The sequence below is a fragment of the Choloepus didactylus genome, chromosome 3, assembly GCF_015220235.1.
Source record: "Choloepus didactylus isolate mChoDid1 chromosome 3, mChoDid1.pri, whole genome shotgun sequence".
Lineage (NCBI taxonomy): Eukaryota > Metazoa > Chordata > Mammalia > Pilosa > Megalonychidae > Choloepus > Choloepus didactylus.
The window spans coordinates 118,694,178-118,718,522 of NC_051309.1; the positions used below are offsets into that span (position 1 = coordinate 118,694,178).

The window sequence follows — 24,345 nt, forward strand, 5'->3', positions numbered from 1 at the left end:
ACAAAAAACAAAACTTTCCCAAACCAAATCATTCCTCAATTCATTTCAAATAATCCTTGCATTAAAGCCTGGATGGAAAATATTTTAAAAATCTAATTCTGTTCTCAGGAAATGTATGCTTTTCTTTATCTTGAACTCTAGACTATGCATCAACAGCGTAGGATTAAAAAAAATGACATTTCCAATGCTTGTTTCAAGAACAAGCACAACTACTTCTTTGATATGGCTTTTATATCTCAAAGCCCAAATAGTTATTTTTAGTCCTTTTAAAATATTGATTAGATCAAGGCGTATTTAAGAAAGATGAAGCACTGGCCCTATAAATTCTCTTGGCAAGGTTGCAGAACTATTTCCTCATTTTATGCTTCAGATACAGTTAATAATACAAAATGGAAGGCAAAATCTATTCCAGCTGCAAACTTTACCAGTGATGTTGCACCATATATATTTTCTGTGTTTTTAGTTTTTAATTTTAAAATTCTTTCTGTATAACCCTATTATCCATATTATAACTGCAAAACACATCTTCAGTTAGCAATGATTAAATTAAAAAAAAAGTGTGTGTTTGTTTAATGCTAGCATAGGTAGAGCATTTGGCCAAATGCTGCAAAAAATTATTATTAGACCCAAATTTAAAATTAGGGCAAACTTGAAAGAAACCATATTGAGGGTTAAAATAAAGTAGAAAATCAAAACTCTCTTTTGCGTTTGTATAGTCTCTTTAGAATCACTATTATTTTAACATTTGAAAAAAATGGGTGAATGGTAAAATTTTATACTCATTGATAATACTGTATCTATCAGAATGCTTGAGAAATGACTCGTATATTTTATAGAGGTTTTATGCCTGTGGTTTATTAATGTAATTAGTATGGTTTAACCTATACTTTGATATGAGGCTTATATCATTCACTGATTTATTATTCATTCAGTAAATGAATAAATATTGAGCATCTACTATGTGCCTTGTCTGTGCAAGGCATTGGATATCAAGTAGAATACCTTTGCATCTTAAAGTACTGTACCCATAGGGACAAATGGAATGAGTGACCACTGAGTTCTTTTTCTCCCCATCTCAAATATGTATCAACTATAGTTTATTACTGATTTTATGTCATACTTTAATAATATAGTCTATAATGTTCTTTATTGACTTTTATCTGTATTCACTGAATAGATAGTAAATTAAAAGACTGCAACTAGAACCTTATATTCACTAATCATTTTAAAAAGTCTCTTTTTAGTTGTTATGGAAAGGAGGCTGACATAAAAGGCATGAGAGGGAAATCCCTTTTTCATTAAAAATAAAAATCTCTAAACAATTACAAAACACTTCTTCCATACTAGCCAATACTGCCACAAGAACTGTATAACAGGTCATTTCCAAAACATACAACATAAAACACTGAGAACACGATACGGCTGATTAATGTAAGGGGCTACAGCTTTGATCTCACGCCATTAGCAATGGCCAGTTGCATACCTGCCACCAACAGAGGGCTACAGTTTTTGCACTGAAGAAGAAAAACAATTGAGGAAGGATTTTAAAGTGTGTTAAATATAAAAGCGTTTGGGAGAAATTCTGAAAAAATGAGCACAATACTTTTCAAAGGGGAGAAATGGACGGGAGGGAAACTATTTCAGCCCTAAAAGAAGAAGGCTGGCATGTATGTAATTGAAGAATGACAAAACATTTATAGCATTGTTTGTTACGGGATCTTCGGACCCGAGAGCAGGCATCGGAATAAACACAACTTGACTAAGCTCTGCTCTAACATAATATGTTTTCCAATTACAGAAATCTCAAAAAATAGCTACTGAGTAAACCAGAGTTGTTACTTAGGGTAGAAAGAAAAGTCTGAGATTTGCACTGAAATGGAAAGTTTTCTTTACTTACTGGAAGACCAAGGGGTCCTCTGTCACCCTTTTGACCTGCTTCACCCTTCAATCCTTTAACACCATTTAACCCTGGTTCACCCTAAATGCAAAAGCAAATGCCAATTTTGGTTGCTATTATGGGTGTTTAAATTGGGAGAGAAGAGAGCCAGTCTCCAAAATGATTGCAGATTCCAGTCTTAGGTAACAGCAGAGTCAGGCAAGATTTGTCTTGCATCAGTTCAAAATTTAATTTAAAAATTAAAAAAAAAATTAATAAACTGAAATTGACAGTTAAATAATATTCTGGAAAGGAAAACTCCTAAGAAAATGTGTTCTTTACCATCAAGATATACATGATTGAGTTCCTGAATTTTTGAGTTATATTTCAAGGAAATTTGTGTTATTCTACATTGTTCTGATCAAGCAAATCAAAGACAACCAGAGTGCTCAGGAAGGTTCAGTAGGAAAAACCCACTCTGCTGGAATGGAAAACTGGAATATGCAGGACAGTGTTATATACAGATATATTAAGCCTTTAAGCATTTTGCCCAGGGGAATGAGGTAAAAATGTAACAGCTGATGTTTGAAGTAATGCCATCTATTAAGTCCTCATTCACTGATATTGCCAAGTCAGGACCCTACATGGATTAATCAATAGAGTAGACAACAAATTGCCAATCCCAAAAGAGAATCTGAAGATCAAAGAATTGAAATGTGCTTTTACTAACTGTCTGCTTGCCCCATGTTGGAATAAAGGAGGTATGAATTTAACTCAAGGTGACATTACGAAAGCCAGGGTAAGAAATAAATTCTCTTGACTCTTTTTTAAGAATCTAGGAATACAGTATACCTATTTTCTATCTGTAGGAGCCTGTTACAGCTAGTAAGAGTTCTGACTGGTACACTCTTCCTCTTTTAAGTATAGATATTAACTTCATGTAGAAAATCTTGAAGGACTTATGAAAGGAAGATGATTACAGACTCAAATTCCCTATAGAGTCTTGCTGGAGGGCAGAATGGTGGGCTTTTGCTCACATAGAAGAAAGGATTTACCTGGATAGTGTTTTCCCAACTTGCCTGATGATGAAAATCAGTGTGGTGTTTGTTCAGCAGAGTCCAGGGCCCCACCCAGACTGTAGTATCATAGAAATTGATATTTTTAATAAGCCTCCCAGGTAAATCTTCTCATCAGGAAAGTTAAGAAAACACTGAGCAAGATTCATCCTTGGAACCATGGCATATATTTGATCTTTCAAAGGGGGCACAAAGTAATGAACACATTGGTCTGAGTTAATAGATTTTCTGGATTTTGAATATATGATGTTTGCAGTGCTATCACTTTAGGAAATCCAAATATGCTATGATAGGTAAGATATGGTGTGTGATACAAGGAACTGCCAGAGTCAGAGGCAAAGCCAGACTAAGGCCAAGGCTCAATGTCAACTTCGGACTTGAGAGTCATGGCTCTGCATGTACCTGGACACAGCAAGTGGTGTAGAGATGATGACCAGCCAAGGCAGCCTTGGAAGGCTATGAAAGTCTTTGGTGAGGAATCATGTATTGAGAGCAGCAGGCATTAACTGAGAAGACAAGTTTATAAACAATCAAATCCAGTGGCAAAAACTTCACGTCTGGACTTAAATTCCAGTCCCAGCTCTGTTATTAACTAGCAGTGTAATTTAGGGTAAATAACCTAACCTTCTTGGGCCCATAGCTTACCATCTATAAAATCAAAGGACGAGCAGAGATAATCTGTGAGGTCTTTTCAACCTTGTAACTCTCTGAAATCCATGATTCCAGTAACAAATCAATCAAAGCATCTTAGATATCAAAAAGACCGTGAATCATTTCCTAATCCAGTGGTGATGGGGTACTGGAATCATTTGTGGAATTTAAAACTGCAGTCTTGCTGGCTTTAGCCTTAGTCACTGTGATTGGTCTGGTCTGGAGTGGGGCCTTAAAATCCAAGGAGAGGATGAGAAGATCTAAGATGGTGGTGTAGAGAGGAGTGGAAGCTAGTTAGTCCCCCCTGGAACAACTAATAAACAACCAGGAACAGCTAGTAAATAATTCGGAATAACTGCGGGGGGACAAACATGACCATCCACTCATCATACACCAACCTGAATGGGGAGGAATGCCCAAGATCACAGCTTAAAGTGTGTAAGTAACAACTGCAGAGCCAAGCCAGGAGCCCCCTCACCCCACAGCCCGAGCTGCAAAGCTTCATGGTGCTAGAGAGCAGCTCTCTCCAGCCAAGTGAATATAGCTCAGCTGAGCTCCAACTGGGGTTTTAATTAACAAACAACTGCTTGATACAAGCTACAAATCCCTAACAAGCAGACAGAGGCTTTGGGTGATGACTGACCTTGGAGAGCTGGAGGGTGCTGTGGACTGGCCCTGAAGGGGGCTTTCTGTCCCTGTTTCGGCTCAGTGGAGAAAGCCTCAGCCATTTTCAGTTCCCAGTGCTCTGACCCAGATGAGGGTGGAGACAGCACAGGCAGAAAGAGATCATTCAAATGCTAATGCCTCTCCCTAGGGAGTCTATCTTCCCTAAAGGAAAGAGGTGGGGCCCAGCTCTACTACCCACCTTCCATTCAGAATCAGACCCCAGAGCCTGGGGGAAAATAGCCATGGGCCACACCTCCTTACACCAGTCTGGAGTGACAAGCTGACAGGCACCACCTGCTGGGTAGAAAAGCACAGTGATCTGAAGCATCACAAGGTGTACCAATTTTCTAAGACACACCCTCAGGGAAACTGGATACCGAATATTTCTTTCTTCTGGGACTGGAGCCCATTTTGTTCTGGGAAAACCTGATTGGAGTAACCAAGGAAGCCACGCCTAGACAACAGAAAACGACAACCTACACTGAGAAAAAAAAGTTATGGCCCAGTCAAAGGAACAAACTTACACTTCAACTGAGATACAGGAATTTAAACAACTAATGCTAAGTCAATTAAAAAAGTTTATGGAAGATATGGCAAAAGAGATGAAGTGTATAATGAAAACACTGGGCATACATAGGGTAGAAACTGAAAGTTCGAAAAACCAACTGGCAGAATCTATGGAAATGAAAGGCTCAACACAAGAGATGAAAGATACAATGGGAACATACAACAGCAGATCTCAAGAGGCAGAAGAAAACACTCAGGAACTGGAGAGCAAGACACCTGAAAGCCTACACACAAAAGAACAGATAGAGAAAAGAATGGAAAAATATAAGCAATGTCTCTGGTAACTTAAGAACAAAATGAAAAGCAAGAATGTATGTGTCATTGGTATCCCAGAAGGAGAAGAGAAGGGAAAAGAGGCAGAAGCAATAATAAAGGAAATAATCAATGAAAATTTCCCGTCTTGGATGAAAGACATAAAATTATGGATCCAAGAAGCACAGTGTACCCCAAACATAATAGATCTAAATAGGCCTATGCCAAGACACTTAATAATCAGCTTATCAAATATCAAAGATAAAGAGAGAATCCTGAAAGCAGCAAGAGAAAAGCAATCCATCACATACAAAGGAAGCTTGATAAGACTATGTGTGGATTTCTCAATAGAAACCATGGAGGCAAGAAGGAAGTGGGGTGGTATTTTAAGATACTGAAACAGAAAAACCACCAACCAAGAATCCTATATCTGGCAAAACTATCCTTCAAATATGAGAGGGAGCTTAAAATATTCTCTGGCAAACAGACAATGACAGAGTTTGTGGACAAGATATCTGCTCTAGAGGAAACACTAAAGGAGCACTGCAGACAGAAAGGAAAAGACAGGAGTGGGAGGGTTGGAACACAATTTTGGGAGATAGTAGCACAGCAATATAAGTACACTGAACAAAGATGACTGTGAGTATGGTTGAAAGAGGAAGGTTGGGACTATGTGGGACACCAGAACAAAAGATGAAGGATAAAGACTGGGACTGTGTAGCTCAATGATTGTAATAAAAGGTACAAATATGTTTTTACATGAGGTAGAACAAATGAATGTCAACAGTGCAAGATGTTAAAAATAGGGTGGGATTGGGGGGAAAATACAATCAACGCAAACTAGAGACTGTAATTAATGGAAACATTTTATTATGCTTCCTTTAATATAACAAAGGCAATATACCAAAGCTAAATGCATATGGGGGTGGGGGGAGGCAGGGATAGGGAAGGATATGGAAATCCTGGCATTGGTGATATTGTCTGACTCTTTATTCTACTTTATGTTAATGCTATCTTTCCTTTTGTTGCTTTCTAGCTGTCATGTTCTTGTTTTTTTCCCTCTCTTTTTTCTTTTTCTTTTGTCTTTCCACCTTCTTTAACTCTTCCTCCTTCTTTGTGGAAGAAATGGAGATGTCCTTATAAAGACAGTGGTGATGATGCTAAACACATAAATACGTGCCTATACAGGGAACCAACGATTGTTTACTTAGGATGGAATGTATGGTGTGTGAAAAAAACAATTTTAAAAGAAATGGGTAGATGAAGAAACCTTGAGGGCACTATATTGAGTGAAATAAGACAGACACATAAAGGCAAATATTGCAGGGTCTCACTGATATGAGCTAATTATAATATGTAAGCTCATAGACATGAAATATAAGTTACCAGGATATAGAATGAAGCTAAAGAATGGGGAGCGGTTGCTTATTATGAGCAGAATGTTCAACTAGGGTGAACTTAAATGTTTGGAAATGGACAGGGGAGATGGTAGCATGTTGTGAGAATAACTAAGAGTGCTGAAAGTTGTGTGAAGGTGGTGGAAAGGGTAAGCTCAGAGTTAGTATGTCACCAGAAGGAAAGTTGGAGGTTAAAAGATGGGAATGTATAAAACAGTGAATCTTGTGGTGGACGATATCCATGACTAACTATATAAATATTAGAAATCTCTCTCACAAACTACAACAAATGTATGACAGTATAACTAGAAGTTAATAATAGAGAGGCATATAGGAAAAAATATATATACCTATTGCAAACTATATACTACAGTTAGTAGTATTGTAACATTCTTTCATCAACAGTAACAAATGTACTATACCAAAACTATGAATCAGTAATGGAGGGGGGAATGGTGGTTAGGGGTATGGGAGGATTTGAGTCTCCTTTTCTTTTCTTTATTTCTTTTCTGGAGTAATGAAAATATTCTAAAAATTGAAAAAAAATTAATTGTGGTGATGGATGCACAGCTCTATGATGGTACCATAGGCAACTGACTGAACACTTTGGATCTTTGGATAGTTGTATGGTATGTGAACAATTTCAATAAAAATTATATATATATTATACTATATATAGTTATATATATATATCCAAGGAGAAGCCAAGAATGTGAAGGTTTGACAGTCCAGAGCTGGAGGTGGGGATGGGGGAAGAAGGGGACCTCGGAAAGATTCAAAGAGGTTAGGTAACTACCAAGGTCACAAAGCTGATAAATGACTCTCTCGTGATTCCCCAGAGCAGTGTTCTTTCCCCAAACTGTAATACTGTTACTGGCCTGACCTTGTTCTAACAAGCACTAACTCCTCTCATTCCTCATCAAGTCACCTGCCTGACCCAGAGAAGGAAACTCAGGTTTCCTGAGTCAGACCTATTCCTGCTGCCACCCCTAAAGCAAGGTGGGCCAGAGGTGCCACAGGAGAGATGGGCTGCCCCTTGGCTTTCTGATGTCTAGTGTTAATGCTGCATTTATGTGCCCCTCACTCCCTTTAAATGCTCCAACTCACTACAGGAGAACTCTCAGGGGTCCTTAATCAGCTCTTAATCAGCACTGAGGACTGGGTGTAGAATTTTTTTGCTCAGAACAAAGCATTGAATTATAAGATAACAATAACAACTGCCATTTATTGGGTGTTTATCAACAACTGTACCAGATACTTTTCCATTGCTTTATAATCATACCTCATTTAAATTGTCACAACAATACTAAATTACCCAGTAATAAAGTAATTGAGTAAGTCAAGGATCATAGAGGGTAACTAATCTGCCCAAGATGACAGCCTGTCAGTGGCAAAGTGGAGATTAGAATCCCATCACATACTCTCCCTGGAAGAAGGAGCTTGTCTTTCAGGGCTCATTTCAGTCCTCCAGGATGTCCTCCTGGCCTACACAACTACAAAGAACAGGTCGAGATGATCTTCATGCAAGTTGCACTAGTTCTGGCAAGGACAAGCTATTCTCCATTGTTCTCCTGTTAACCCAAAGAGTATAGAATACAATACATGTATGTGATGTGATCTTTCCGTCACCAGAGCACGACCAGATACACCCTACCCCATTCTAGACCTGTGACCTCTGGAGGAATACAAAATTAAAATGCTGGATAGTCAAAGCCTTCAAATGCAGTACTACTATATGGCAAGCAAGAAGCATCAATTAATAACACCCAAATATAAACTAAAGATACCATAATAAAAAAGGTCTTCTGGATGGGTCTGAAAATCTCATCAGGTTTACTTCTAGTTGGTTGATTTGAGTATATTATGATTAGTAATTTAAGAAACTTACCTAATGCCAAGGAAAAAACTTTAATGTGTTGTGAGTCATTTAATGTTGTGAGATTTAAACATCTGGATGCTTAAAGGCTTAAAGAGTATCAACATTACTTGACAAATAAATAAGACAGGACAGACATGCTTCCATCATGCTTCTCCATGATTAACAAGGAGACAGAAATCAAATCATCAAGGGATTTGTTGGATTACCTTTGGTCCAGGAAGTCCATGTGGTCCCTGAAAGTGGAAAGCACAGCTTTTAATTAAGAATTGATTCACTGTTTCCCAGCCGAAGTGAATATTATTGCAAAGTAAAAAAAAGTAGGGATGTAAAACAAGAGTCTTCTTGTTTGAGCCACAGCTAGAGGCAGGAGAATGGACTTTATGACCTACCAAAAGTTTCTTCCAGGGCTTGGATTCCTCTGTAATAGGAATTCATTAATAGCAATTCTGTCTGCTAGTCAGACCTCATTAAATCATCAAGACAACACTATGAGGTAAATTACCTGTGGGAGGGACTGGGAATCTTCTAGGGTTATATGGAAAGAAAAATAGAAAAAACAGTGTTTTGAACCCATATGACTTCTATTTCTCAAATCCCCATTTTTAAAAAAAATTTGGGTGGAATATATTGAGATGCCTAGTGTGTTTAAATTGACTAAAGGTAGGACTTAAAAGACAGTAATTTGCCAAAGAGAAGTCCCAGAGTTTAAGTACCAGGGAAGAGGAGACTTTCCCATTATCAACTCCTTCAGCCCCAAAGTGTTGGGGAATCTAAAGGAGGAAGGAAATGGAAGATGACAGTTGAGTTTTGGGTCCAGTTGAATAACTTACTTATGATTGAGCAAAGGATCCTAATACAACAGGTATAAATGTTATTATTCAGAACATGTAAAAGATGAATTATTCAAGGCTCTTGTGACAATTATTTACTAATGGAAAGAAGTCATAATGTATATGCATTGAGACCAGCATAAAAATAAAACAAAACATGCATTTTTGTGGAAAATCTTGAAATAGGGACTAATTAGTCATGCTAAATTTAATTGAAATTTACTATGGATTGCTTTAAACTTCTCAAGTGATTTAAATTAACTGTCTGAAGAGAGGAGTACTTTAATATCCATCAGGAAAAAGGTTCTTTATCAAGCAATGCATAAATATTTGTTTCAATGTCTACAATGGAATAATATTTTCCCTTTAGATAAGTTGTGGATAAACATTTTCAGGAAATGGCAGCTGCTTTATTAAGAATTCTTATCTCATTTTAATAATGGTTAAAAATTCTTTTAAACTAATTAATTGTATGATATGAGCAGGATGTAGCATTATCTAACTTAACCTTCCAACATAAGTGAAGGGAGTATAAAAAAAGCCAAAAGTATGTCATTTGCTTAATTCTTAATGAACTGTTTAATTTTAAGAAAATAAGATCAATTATAATTGTTTCATACTATGTAATAGAAATGGCAGTTAGTAAGAAGTAGATGATTGGATATGGAGCTACACTCTGGCTTAAATCATTCCAATGATGTTCTTTCCTAGAGCACAATAGGAAAAAGGAGTGACCACAATTTATTTAACCTGTATGACTGAAGACATTTGGTTTATTAGGCCACCTAAGAGATTAATGTGACCTTACAGACTGCCTGACTTTCCCCCACTCCACCCAGTCAGCAGCATTTGACGCACTCTGCCTTCTACATTCTAGCCTTAACACAACCGTCACTCCTTTGACATTTAGGGAATTACACTCGTTTAATGTCTGCCTTTCTCACTGGACGTAAGTTCCGTGAGGGCAGGGTCAGTTGTCTGCATGTCCCTGTGGGATACCTGCAGGAAATACTGAGGCTCCATAACGAATAAAAAAAAGTACTATAAGAACAAAAAAGGAAAAGGTCCAGCAATACATGATATCTGTGGCCATAAGCTCTAATTTTTGTAACATTATTTTATAAATGTTCTCACTGAACATTTCATTAGAGGACCTCAAGCCTTGAAGTTGATTAGAAACATTGTTCAATGGCTATGATTATTACTCTTATTTTACTACTAATAAACTAGAGGAGTGATTGGTTAAAATGACTAGCCAATAGTCATATAAGGTAGGAGGAAAGCTTGCCAGATCTATGTTTCTTCAACAGTCTTATCATGAAACTACTCATCTCTTTCCAGCTTATGTGACTGAGAGAGCAAAGGACACCCGGTAAAGTCAGTTTATCTCAAAGCACCTCATATTTTCTGAACATTCCTCAGAGAACAGTACAAAATACAAGCTGGCTGTCTGGAGAGATGTGCTCATGTTTTCTCTAGTAGCATGCTCATAAATAAACAATTACATTTTGGAGACAGGGCAAACTTACCATGGGGCCTGGAGGGCCATGCGGGCCTGGGGGACCTGGGGGGCCTATGATCTGTACGTCCAGAAAATAAACATGGATTTGGTTACTTCATTGAGACAAGGCAGTTCAGTGGAATCCTGCACTGGGGTTCTGCTAAGGTCATTAGTAGTTTCAGAGAAAGAAGGATACTGGAAGAAGTGATGCATTTGATTCTCTAGGTTTAGAAATCCCTTCATAAGAACAAAAAAACTTAAAAAAAGAGAACAGTTCTACAAAAGCCAGAATAAATCAAAAGTACATTAAAAGAAAAGGAAGCAACTGATGACCAAGAAATGCTATAATGCCACAACCACTATTAAACTATCACATTCTTCACTAAGCAGAAACAGGGCTCTAGAGTTAAAAAAAAGAATGTATGTTCTGTATTCACAGAACTCTACCCACAAGCGCTGTGGGAAAACCATTGATTTTCTCCTCAGGATTAGACAGTCCTCTGAAAAATTGCTTCTAACCCAGGCCTCTGAGACACTTTGTCTCTCACTGTGCAAGGCCGACAGATATTTCTTCTGCAGTTTGACAAACCGAGAGGTTTGTGGTCTTTCTACCATTGATAAGCCACCTGGCACAGGTTGAGCTAGGTAAGTAACAGGCTCGTTTCAGAGTTTTTCAGGAACCATGAAGTTCAGCCACCCTGGACTTACGGAAGGACCCTGAGGGCCTGGCAATCCAGAGTCTCCTTTTTCCCCTTTCATTCCATTGGCCCCCTATAAATAACCAGTAAGCAGAAGGAAACTGGTGAGGGTTTTCTCCAAAGTGCAAGAAACAACTGAAAATTTCCCCCAAACCCACCCCCCTCTTGAAATTCTTACACTATAAATATTTACATAAATATAAAAGAAGGATTTATTCCCTTTTAGCCTAAAACACAAGCTTACAAAAATCTCTAGGACTGTGGGTGATATGTGAAATAAAATATAAAGTAAATAAAAACTAGGTTAGGCCTAGTTGGTTAAACATATGCAGTGTTAAATACATCAGGTTATAAATGCTATATTTCTTATGGTGGTACTCATTTTAAATAGCAAAGATAAGGTTTGTTTTTTTTTTAAAGCAGTTTTATTGAGAAAAATGCACATACCATAAATCCATCTAAAGTGTACAATCAATAAGATAAGTCTTTCACTTAGTTTTTAATTTGACATTGATTTATGTACTTCCTTGTTTAAAAAAGATCTAGGACAGTGAGGTTTTCTACATTTTTTTCCTACAATTTCTCTGCAAATTCTCACTAAAAATTTGGGAGAAAACCCCCATAAAAACACCATCCCATGGTATTACACTCACAAAGAGAACACTTTCCAGAGTGGCTTATTTTTACAGTCTTGTGTAGTTTTTGCTTTATTTATTTATTTTGATTATGGTTTATTTTAGATCGATCAGTTACCACCATCTTATCAACACTAAATTAAAGTGGCCAAATGTATTTATTTTACTGTCGTCTAGTAAAAATGATTTTGGAAAACTGGAAGGTTTATTTTAGAATTCATTTGGCTCGGTGCTTTAAAATTCGTTTCAGTGCCCCAGCTGGAGTACTATAGTGCCTCAACTATTTCAAAATAAAAATATTATATATGCCCACTATATGACACTATGGCTCTTTTTCTAAGATTACTTAATTTATCTTAATAAATATATTATAATAAGTATAAACATACCGGTAATCCAGGAAGTCCAATTCCTCCTTTTTCGCCTGGCATACCTGGGTCCCCCATTTCCCCTTTTGAGCCTGTGAGTCCCTACAAATGAAAGGGTTTGTATGTTAGGAGTCATGCTGACTCCTGATAGTCACATCTGGGGAAAATTGAATTCCAGATCAATTTTGCTGGGATAGTTCTGGTTTTCATTTTGAGGTATAGTTATATCTCATAGCATTCCTCTACATTGAATCAATACTCCTTTCCCAAGCAATAGAAAGGATTAAATTCTATTACTGTAGGCCATTTAAATATGAATAACATGAACTTAGGTTTTGACATTATTTCTCCTGATTCCATAATTTTACCTGGCAGCCAAAATATGAAATCTCATCAGACTGAAAACAATTCAATGGATTTAATTCTCAACAGTACAATGTGCATTTTGAACCAGAATCTAATGTTACAACAAAAATCCAAATAAATTTCTCCCACCTTCACCCACTATACCCTCCTTAAAGGCAGGCAGAAGTTTCAATCACCATCAATTTTCACTGATTGAATGTTCAGACAGGTAGATCATTTACTGCACACTAATGCTCAATTAATGCTTAAAAACACTTGAACTTTTCATAGTGTTCTTATTTTGTTCTTGTGACATCTCTATGAGGTAAGCTAGGATGTTACTTTTATTCTCATTTTGCAGTGTATTTTGAATGTTAATGAATTTGAAATCTGTGATACTAATACTGAAATTAATTTATATTGTTAAGCATTTTCATCCACTGCAATATGACCAGAGAGTCTATTCTTCAAAGATGATCATAGTTATTATGGTAAGTGACCCAGGATGCACAAGCCTGTTCATCTTATCTACACTAAGGTCAGGAAAGTGTCTTTTCTTGTAAACTACACCTATTTCACAGCACTTTGTTAAAAATCACCCACTGGGTGGGTGGGTAAGTGGGTGCCTGAAGGGATAGATGGATCTTACTGGTTAATCAACCCTGGTTGGTGTTAGGAATCTAATGATGAAGAGCAGCAGGATAACTAATCACTGAACTTAGCAGCATAAGAAGACCTTGTAAAGCCTATAGAAAAAAAAATCCAGCTATTGCATATATAGGGACCACGGAGTATGTCACTGTGTCCGTCAAATTAGTAATTTATAATAACCAACAGTGGGAGAGGCAGTAAAGCCAAATTTGAAATTTTTAATGTGATCTCTGATTGAATAGCAAGCCATTAAAGCATCTTTCTTTTTTAACTATCACTTGTTTGCTTATTGTGACATTACATGATTTCAACATACAAATCTAATATTAAAAACAACTCTTGTTCTAAACTGAATTTTCTTATGTAATATTTTGTCCTGAGGAGTAAATTATTCACCAACTGTATCAAGAATCCTATTGATTTCTTACGATCTTGATTTTAGCCATTTCTTGGGTAAATAATGAAAGCCCAGAAAACATCAAAGATCTTGAAACAAGCCCTGAGGTTTGACTCTGAATTCTGAGTACTGCTCACATTCTGCTGGTCAGATCCTTTCAGAGTCAGGATTGGCATACTATGGCCCTCCGGCCGAGAACTGTTTCTGTATGGCCTGAGTGATTTTTTAAACTTATTTTTAAATTTTTTTTTTTTTTCCATTTTTAAAGGGTGTTTAAAAAAAAAAAAAAAAGAATATGAGATGGAGACCTTATATGGCCTGCCAAGCCTAAAACATTTACTATCTGACCCTTTATCGAAATGTTTGCCCACCCCAGTTTTAGCAGAAACCCTCTGAGATACTGCCACATCTGCAAAGCTGCAGGTACCCTGCTTTTTCCTGCCTTTTCTAAGCAACTAGAATATTTGGTGTGATTTTTAATTGTGAACAGATAGCATTGTCAAAATAACAAAATGCAAGCATTTTGTGGAATATTGTGGAAAATGTTGTCACTGATTCTAATCCTGAATTATTTGTATTCACTGACAAAAATTAGGCTATTCTTATGAAATTGATAATGACCTTGCAAGGCTATTAAAAATTGACACAGGAGTCACTGGTTGATTGATAAGAAGTATTAAGAACAAAACTAAAACATCATATTGTATCTTTCTGAAAAAACAATTACTGTCTAATTTAAAACCAATTGCTTTTTAGAGTTAATGTAGTTTGTAGAACAGATGGTGGAAAAAAAAGAGGATTTCATATATCAACACTCTTACCTTTTTGGCTCTAAACCTATAATATATGTAGTGATCAATAATGCTGCATTAAATCACGGTACATATTATTTGGAAATTACCTGCTCTCCATCAGCTCCTGGGATTCCTGGGGAACCTGGCTCTCCCTATTAAAATAAAAAAGGTCATGGCTTGTGTCCATTTATCACTGGTAACATGCTATACTAAATAAAAATGATACTGGTTGGTAAGTGTACAATTCTGACTTTTAGCAAATCCATTGTAATCTAAGAATACTCTACTACATCAAATTACATATCCAAACTAAGTGAAGAAAAATTTCCTTGAAGATTATGTATAATACTTATATGTAGCTAAACCAGTGCTTTAACTTTTTACACATGCTAAAGAAAAAAAAAATGGTGAAAGTAAACTGACATATTTGATGGCAGACCATATCCTGTGACAACAATATTTTTGCCCTAGTTAGTTAATTTTTTCTCCTTAAAAAATCTGTCTGATTTATTTTATTTTCCAATTTGAGAAAAAAGCAAAACATGAGTTAAGTTAAGAAAGAATAAAATGCAAAGGCTCATGAATTTACAATATTTTAACTGGCACAGTTTGAACAATGGGTACAAATTCATAATCATTGTGAATGTGTTATTTCAAGAAAAGCCTTTCTGAAGGTTATACTAAACAGATAATCCACATAAAATTACTTTTGGATCAACTCAATTTCCTATTTCATACTAAGAATGAACTACAATTTACTATGATTTATTAGAACCCTTGACAAACTCAAAATATATAGATATATGCTTTTTTTAAGTTGAAGATGTTCCATTAAAAACAAATTTAAACAATGTGCTAGAGGTTATTCAAACAACAAATGTGTAGCCACCTTTCAGTTTGAAAGGCACTGAACAAACAAATTCCTTGAAAGGCTAGATATTATTTTAAAACAGTGTGGCATTTATGCAGTTACCATTACGAATATCCCTGATTCCCACACCACGGAAACTTTGTGAAAACAGCTTTCTGAGATCTTAAGTGGCCTGCCTCAGACACAGAATTCCAAAGAAGCTGATTTGAAACTGTATTTTCTAGAAAGACTTGTTTGGTGATGTTATAAACCACAATATTGAAAGGACCAGAACTTAAAAACTTTAAGAGCTATGGGCCACAGCATGAAATATGAGCTTTCCAATATTTAAGGAAGGCATGACCTGTGGTTCCAAAAAAATGAAATAAAAGAGGGAGGAAAAAAAGGTGTCTTTCCTGATTTCAGATTTCCTGCTCTTTGTGGTAGCAGCAAAGTTTATTTTACCACAAACAAGTCTGCTGAGGTTGGATACACCTGGTTTTGAGTCTGAAAACCTGTCAGCATTCTGGGTTCAATAATGATTGCTGTGCTAGGCTTTTACCTTTAAAAGGCGACCCATCAGTGTTTTAAGAGAAACATAATTCATGAGTTGCTAATGCATTATCTTTCACTACTCAAATGTTGTTGTAAAGATTTATATGATGTCTAAAGAATCAAAACTTGTTGGATAAAGGGAGGAGAAAATCTAATTGACAAGGTTCCCATTCAGTCTAAGACTGTGAACAGGCTGGTTTCCAAACTCTTGGTTGAGCCACATCCTGCCCTAATTATCCCAACCTTCTCAAGGAGAGATCATGGAAAGCATAAAGGACTAAATCAGTTAAACAATAGTGAAAGCATAAAATGGTAAGGTTTAAGTGGATATGGAATAAGACTTCTTAGGACTTTGAAACAGGCATATTCCTTTTCTTGTTTCCTTTCACCCAAGATCCCAATTACCAACCTCATGGGGGAGTGTGGGAAACGGGTAGGGGACAGTGTACTGGAGGGATGGCAGGGGTGGGTGGTAAGAGAATACGTCTAACCTCCTACCCCAGACCACTTGTTTGGACCGTCATTGGTCAATTTCTCCCTGTCTTTCAGTTTCAGCTCACAGACATCCTTAACTCCTAAGACTGAGGGGGCCCTCCCTGCATGTCAATAGCATCTGCTCTTATTCAAAGCACTTATTCTATTTATTAACAATTTTGCCTCTGTTTGCCTGTCCCTCTCCCTAAGTGGTAAGCTCCTTGTTGAATCCCTTCACCACAGTCTTTATCACACAGAGTAGAGGCTCAAAAATTACTTATCAAATCGCTGAAGTAGAAAATGAATAGCAATTGGATTATAAAAGAAGAGGGATGGAAGTTTTAGTGATTCAGCTTTTTGGTTAGCTGGGCCTTTTTGTCTTTTGGGGTCAAGGGATGGGTTTCTTCTCAGCTTCTGTAGGCGTTTAGGGTGAAGGAAAGGGTAAATCCTAGAAGCTCTGAGATTTTGCAGGGAATGAGGTATATAATTAGCTTTGGGGGCAATTTTGCTTTTAGAAACCAAAAGTGGGTGGTTTAGGGGCGACGAAACAAGGAACTTGGATCTCGGTTGACTCTACATAGAGGAAAAAGGAATCTGCAGATTTTCTTCTAGATTGTCTCGTCCAGCTCACCAAAATATTATAGAATAGGGCTCCAGTCAGAATTGCTCACCAGGAATAAAGACTGTTTGTATGACTGGAATTTTCTTTGTGTTACATCTCTTAGGGGCCAGAATGGGGTGAAGGAATAGAAAATTTAAAATCCCAAACCTTACATTAAAGTTATAAATGAAATCTGCTTGAAATTAGGATCTATGTCTAAATACAACTCTATAGTCAAGGACCTGAGTAATGTAATTTCCTTATGTAATAGAAAAATTGCTTTTCTTACATACTAAATTTCTGTTTTTTAAGTACCAAGAAAGAGTGCAAAAGCCGATGTGTGTGTGTGTTTAACGGACTTAGCAAATAAACTGCCTTAAGAAGTATAAACAGAAGATGAATTCAAAACCATTTAAGTCCTCTACAAAATCCAATGATGAAATCATATTTCAACACATCTACATGTGTCATATGTCAGACGACATTATTCTGAAAAGTCAGAGTCACTGGCCATGTGTTAATTGATCAAACATGGTTAAATAACTAAGCATTAGTTTGAAGCGATACAGCTGATACTACCAACAAATTCTAGATATAATCAAGTAAATTTAGGTTTCTACTGTTTGTAGTTGGCATGTTTCATTTGATAAGATGCAAATGTTAGAATATCTGTATATATATAATAAAGAAGTATGTTATAAAAAGGACTCTAAAATTTTTCCTAAAATTGTCCTTTGTAAATACATCATGCTAAAACTTCCCTTGTTTCTTATAAAAGAATTGGCAGGAAAGATCTTTCTTAGTGTCAGAGCAAATTTCTTTCAATCCTCCTCTATTCAAAAATTTTCCTTTTTTATACACCACATTTAGTGTTTCTTTACATTTGTAATTTCTGCAGAACTCATTTTTTTCTTGTTTTATATTCTCCCTTCTTTTCAGTATTTCCCTCCTAAAAAAAGGCCATCATACTTTTCTCCTATTTTTCCTAATTTTCTTTTCTTCTGATATTTCTTCCTTCAGAACTTATTTTCTTAATTCTCTTAAACAATATTGCTGATCCCAGCTTCTCCAGTGTTTGGTAAGATTGATTTTCAAAGGCCCAGATACTGAACACAGAATTCTCTGCACAGTGAGTATGCAGTAATGGAAACAAGTGACATAAAGAATAACCTTGGGCCCTTGCAGTCCTTGAGGTCCAGGAGGTCCAGGGGGCCCCTAAATCAAGAAAAAACACAAAGTTTTTAGAAGTAGCAGGTATATGTATTAGGATTCATGCTTCTAATAATAAATGCTTTATATAATTTCTTTATTTCTATCTTATTCAAATATCCCCAAAATTGATTTGCAATGGGGGAAAATCTTGTAGGTTACCTAATTATAAAAACTACCTACTTATATGCTAAAATATCAACACATTGGGGTCAAAATAATATGGATGACACATTTGGGCTGATTCTATAAGACAATGTAAAATGGCCGCCATGTCCCACATTCGTATTCTTGGGATGAATTAGCCTAATATCAACTGTATTTATAGATACACCATCATCCCTTATTAAAAAAAAGGTTTTGATTTTCCAAGCACTAAAGAACACGGTTATATTATTGAGGCCAAGGACTCTTAAGAAAAATAAGATAGTTTATTTTTCTTGACTTTTTCACCAAGCAAGCTGGGTAATTCAATTGGGGCAAAATGTCATAAAAGGTTATTAATATAAGGAAATATAATATTAAGTATCAAAAAAGAATTGCTATATTAGTACCATATGACTGGCATGCATGAACACTAAATAGAAAGTCATAAACCACACAAATCATGCAATAGGAGTTACCGTGACAGTTAAGGTGGTAATCTTCTGTTGGGAAAATGTATTGATAAAGACAGAGTTACCTATTTTGTGTGACAAGGTAAAATAATACATTTCTGAAATAATAAACTTTTGAATATGTTGGCAATTTTGACAACTTATGAAGAATGGATAAGGTACTGAGAAAATATTATCCTATCTTCAAATGAATACAGTACAGTTATAAAGGATTTTTTTAAAAAGTGTATATTGAAATTTATTATTAAAAATCTGTAGATGAAGAACACAGAAAATGTCAAAATTGTAATTCACCTTATTTAAAAAACAATATATAGTGAAATAGTATGTACAAGAGGTTTGTCAGCCTAACTGTGAACTAAGGAGACTTTACTGTTCATAAGAGATCTATTCTAGAGAGAACTTTAATTAAAGAAAATTGAAATATCCAATTTCATAAATAATATTTTCCTTCTCTTTTAGTCTGAAGTTCATTTGTTGCATTATAATTAGCTTGATTTTTCAATGCCATGACTGAAGATTTGCACTGGCATGGATTTATCATTTCTTAGTATGAAGTGCTAGAGTTCTGCTACAGAATATGCTCTGTCAAAGTATGAATCTCCAAAGCACTGGACCCCTAATCCATGAATCATGTTTTTGTATTATTTTCTAGTCTACGTCTGTGCTGAAAGTTCTATAAAGCCTATACCCACATTATAAATTCATAGAGAAGAGAACATTTTCTATTAAGTACCCCGTTCATAGGGAAACATTATCCAATTACATGCAAACTTGGGGATATCACCATCACTTTGCTTTCTACTACTCCATCCCAGTCTCTGACTCAGGTTGTTGTTGCTATTTTTAATATTGTTGCTGTAAAATATCATCTTAAAATTATCTATCTCACTTCAAACACTTGTGTTTCTCTCTAGTGACATGGTGTCAACATTCCTTAGAAAACAATATAGTTATGCATTTGTACAATGGTCAAAGTTAGTATTTTAAGATAAAATCAGTCACTATCATTACAGCTTCAGAGAAAACACAGCAGGAAAGAAAATTTGTGCTTCAAAAGGCAAAAAATAGCCACAGACTGGGACAAGGCTACAAAAAAAATCAAGGCTATAAAAATATCATTAGATCTGTGTAACACTAGATACCATATTTTATTATTAAGAGATTCACATAGGGCAAGAGCTGGATTTAGAGGTATAAGAAAGCTACTTCTTTGTTAAAGTGTAGAGGAGTTATATAAGCAGGCAATTAGAAAATTACAGGGTAGAGTAATTTCTTTACCATTACTTTCCAATTATATATTACATTTTTAAACTAGAAAGCAGAATCATAAAACCTTAGGAAGAGAAAGGAGTTCTAGAAAGGAGCGCTGAAGTTTTCCATGTGCCATGCATTATTTTTGTTTTCCCACTTGTGTTATTTTCAAGCTGTTATGTACCGCAGAAAAGGCCATGTTCTTTTAATCTATTCCTGTGGGTACAGACCTATTGTGGGTGGGACCTTTTGGTTAGGTTGTTTCAACTGAGATGGGACCCGACCCATCCAAGGTGGGTCTTGACCTTTTCACTGGAGTCATTTGTGAGAAGATAAAAGATAAAAAAAGCTGAGAGAGTTTCAAGAGAAAAGCCCTGGAGAAGTAAGCAAGGTCTCAAAGAAACAGAAAGAGCCACTGAAGCCAGAAGCTGAACAAAACCTGGGAGAGGACAAGCAGATGCCAGCCATATGCCTTCCCATGTGAAAGAGGTGTCCCAGATGCCAGCAGCCTTTATTCAGAGAAGGTATCCTCCTATTGATGCCTTAATTAAGACATTCTCATGGTGTGCTGGTTTGAATCTGTTATGACCACATAAAAAGTAATATTCTTTAATACAATCTTGGGGCAGACATATTGTGGGTGGGATCTCTTGATAAGCTTTGTTTCCAAGGAGACATGACCACCCAACTCTCAGTGAGACCTTTTGATTAGATTATTTCCAAGGAAGTGTGACCCTGTCCATTCAAGGAGGGTCTTCATAAGTTTACTGGAGTCCTTAAGAGAGCTCAGGGGCCAACACAGACCCAGATGCTTGGATAAGCAGACAGAAAGATGTTTGGAGATGTTAAGCTAAGACATGAAGTTCAGAGTTTGCTCCAGAGAAGCTAAGAGACGACCCCCAGATGTTTAGAGAGAAACACCCTGGGAGAACAAGCAAGGGTGCACAGGAGCTGAGAGAGAGAAGCCTAGAGAGATAGAAGCCCAGAGACATTTTGGAGAAAGCATTTTTAAACCAGAACCCAGAAGGAAAGGACCACCAGATGCCAGCCATGTGCCTTCCCAGCTGACATGTGTTCTGGTTGCCATTGGCCTTTCTTCAGTGAAGGTATCCTCTTGCTGATGCCTTACCTTGGACACTTTTATAGCCTTAGGACTGTAAATTTGTAACCTAATAAGTCCCCTTTATAAAAGCCAATCCATTTCTGGTATTTTGCATAATGGCAGCTTTAGAAAACTGGAACATGTGGCTTTAGAATTGTAACTTGTAAGCTAATAAATCCTCATTGTTAAAAGCTGGTTGATTTCTGGTGTATTGCATTTCTGCATTTTTAGTAAACCAAAACACCATCTGAACATAATTGGTTTGCTTTTTTTTAAAATTTAAGGATAGCAACTGGTTTAATAATGCCTATCGTAATAAAAGAATATTATAGGTGTTTAAATGATTTTGTTAAATAACTATGTTTGGGAGACCTGAAAACTGTAAAGGATAGATTCCATAAAGTTAATAGAAGACCAAATGACAGCAAACTATGCCACCTTCATAAATGCATAGTTTTTACCACCATCCTGAAGCATTAATGTTCAGATACCCAGAGAATCCAAAACATGTTGGCTCACTTTGGATTTCTTGTATCTGGTTCCTTTAAGTTAAAGATACATAAACTCAGCAGGGCTTTCTCTTGCACTCAAGTAGTAACTTGAAAACCAGAATTTTAGATAGTCATGGAGAAAGACACCCCATTCCTCAGCAAGATAGGAAGTGACATGGAAGATGAGCTAGGGGAACTGTAAATTGGTTGAAGCCTACCAATCAGGCTGCTTCATGCTTTATTTCTTGAGATGCTTAATTGAATCTCTTTAGAATTAAAGATTATTTCCTTTCATTTCTCATAATGATGCAAGTTTAAAATCACTCATGATTCACATGAGAGAACAGGTTTAGTTTCAATGGTGATGAGACTTTTTAAAAGCTTGAGTTAGGAAACAGATGTTTTATTGCTAATTGTGGAAATGTAGCCAACTTAAATAAAAATAAAATAAATGACTTAAGGCAAATGTACATGTGAATAACAATTTTCAGTAGAGGCAACAGTAAAATTTTATTTTTCTAATGTGGTATTTTTATAACTGTAGTATACTTCTATTTAATTATTCCAGATTTTTTTTTGCAGATATTTCTTTTAGAGGAGGCAATAATGAAATGAAACTTGCAAAACTACGACTATCCAGTATTGTTCAGAGAATTAGAAAGTAAATGTCTATTACCTGTTGTCAATCTAATGGCTATTAGTTTAAATTGATTTTATTAGAGACTTTTAGTCCATTAGAGTACTATGTTAGAAAAACCAGTAAATAGGTTTGAAGTGAAAAAATAAATAAATATATGCTCTTTATAAACACAACATATAATTGTCCTAGCAATCCATTAAGAACAATAAGCCTTTAGGCTGAGACATAAGCATGAACTAGTTGATATTCATGAATACTGACTGGTTGACCGGCATAGAGAACTTGAGGTGAGAAAAAGAAACCAAAAGAATATACAGTCTTTCATATCAAGATGCAGGTGTCAGATTTTTTTTTTTTAAGTACAGTGCTTTTAGGCATATCAACATAAAAATGTTCAAGCTCTCTAAAAGAATAATAACATTAGATTTTAAGGACTCTTGGAAAAAAGCTATCCTGATAACATCCTCATTTTAAAGATGAGATGAATGAAGTATAGATACATTCAGTGTTTTCCCCAGAATGACCCAGCTGGTTAGTAGCAGAGGGGAGTTGAAAACAGATTTCAGTTTTAGGCTAAGGGTAGTTTGCCCTATGCCAGGCTCTATTCACGGAAAGAATGCTCTGTAAGACTTTCACAACTCACAGAAAATGACCAATAATATTGAACATTTCTTGGAAGATAAGAGAGTGAATACCTCTTAAGGGTGGTGGTAGCAAGAATTATGGAACACTGGGGGCAGTGTGAGGGAAATTTACAATATTGCTATTAAATTAAGTTTAAAAAATGTCTCCATATTTTATAAGTAAGAATTTCACAAACCAAAACTATGTGTTCTCTGACTCTGCCTCTCGCTTTCTCCACACAAAGATATCAACTTGTGGCAGGAAAGGCAACAATATAGAAAACAGGTTCTGGAAAGTGCCAATAGTCCAGAGGCAACTGCTTATATCTAGTCCACTTACTTTGAGGTACACTAATTCAAGCTGTTGACTGGATATACTGCCCAAGCACCATTTCTCAAAGCAGTAAACCTGCTTCTCTTTACATTTTACCAGAAGAAAAAGAATGAAAAGAACAGAAAAATAGGTTAAGCTGAAGGCAGATTCAGTAAAAACTAATACTTTACTAGTTAAAAATGGTAGCGGTAGTAAAGTACCTATAGAAATGCAGATCTATCACAATTAGCTAAAGTTAGTAAACTCATAAGGATAAAAAACCAATTCCAACAGGTACCAAATGGCAGAGAAAGATTTAAAATGACTGATTTGGCTTTCAAGCAGAGAAATGGCTTGTACACATGATTTACGTAGACTCCCTCATTCAATCAACAACAGTTTATTTAATATTTACATGCCCAGACTTGGTTTTAGGCACTTGCACTTTGGGGGATATAGAATAAACATAAGACATTTCTTGTCATCAAGAAATTTACAATCTGGTAAGAGGCCAGAGTAAAATCAATTATGCAATTTGCAAATAATTAAAACTTTTGGGCCCTGGCTGCTAATGTTTAAAAGGATTAAGAGGAAGAACTCATCTGGGTGGCTGCAGTGGATTGTTGAAAAGGATTTAGATGGGTGAGAGAAAGAAGAATGGGATGAACCCAGGGGGGAAAGGGAGGAAATTTATATGGCTATGATAAAAATGACCACTCCAGGGGAAACTGTGCATTGTGGAGAAATAAAAAATTCTCCATACAAAAGGCAGGATTAGAGAGCTTTAAAAGTCATATGGAGAAACTTGGGCTTGATAAAGTAGGCAACAGGGGGTCATTTAGATTTCTGTGCAGATTAGAACAATCAAAATAGTGATAGTTTAGGAAAAGTAGCTTTGCAGTGACAGGAAGCACCAGGGGCAGAATTGGTCAAGGGGTTGTTGCAGGGTTAGGCATGACATTTTTTCAGGATGTGGCTATAATGGTGGGAATGCGGAGAACAGGGCAACCTCAAGAGACACTTGAAAAGAGGA

General features: G+C 36.2%; 1 protein-coding gene across 1 annotated transcript in view; it reads right to left on the reverse strand.

Annotated features, from left to right (window-relative positions):
• The window catches only part of COL25A1 (collagen type XXV alpha 1 chain), a 504,164-nt gene that overhangs the window by 15,601 nt on the left and 464,218 nt on the right, over window positions 1–24,345 (reverse strand). The window contains exons 24-29 of the mRNA XM_037830440.1: window positions 18,234–18,278; window positions 14,691–14,735; window positions 12,418–12,498; window positions 11,404–11,466; window positions 10,724–10,774; window positions 8,571–8,597 (exon numbers count right to left, since the gene is read on the reverse strand). Coding sequence (XP_037686368.1) covers window positions 8,571–8,597; window positions 10,724–10,774; window positions 11,404–11,466; window positions 12,418–12,498; window positions 14,691–14,735; window positions 18,234–18,278 — 312 coding nt within the window. The remainder of the gene's footprint in view (window positions 1–8,570; window positions 8,598–10,723; window positions 10,775–11,403; window positions 11,467–12,417; window positions 12,499–14,690; window positions 14,736–18,233; window positions 18,279–24,345) is intronic.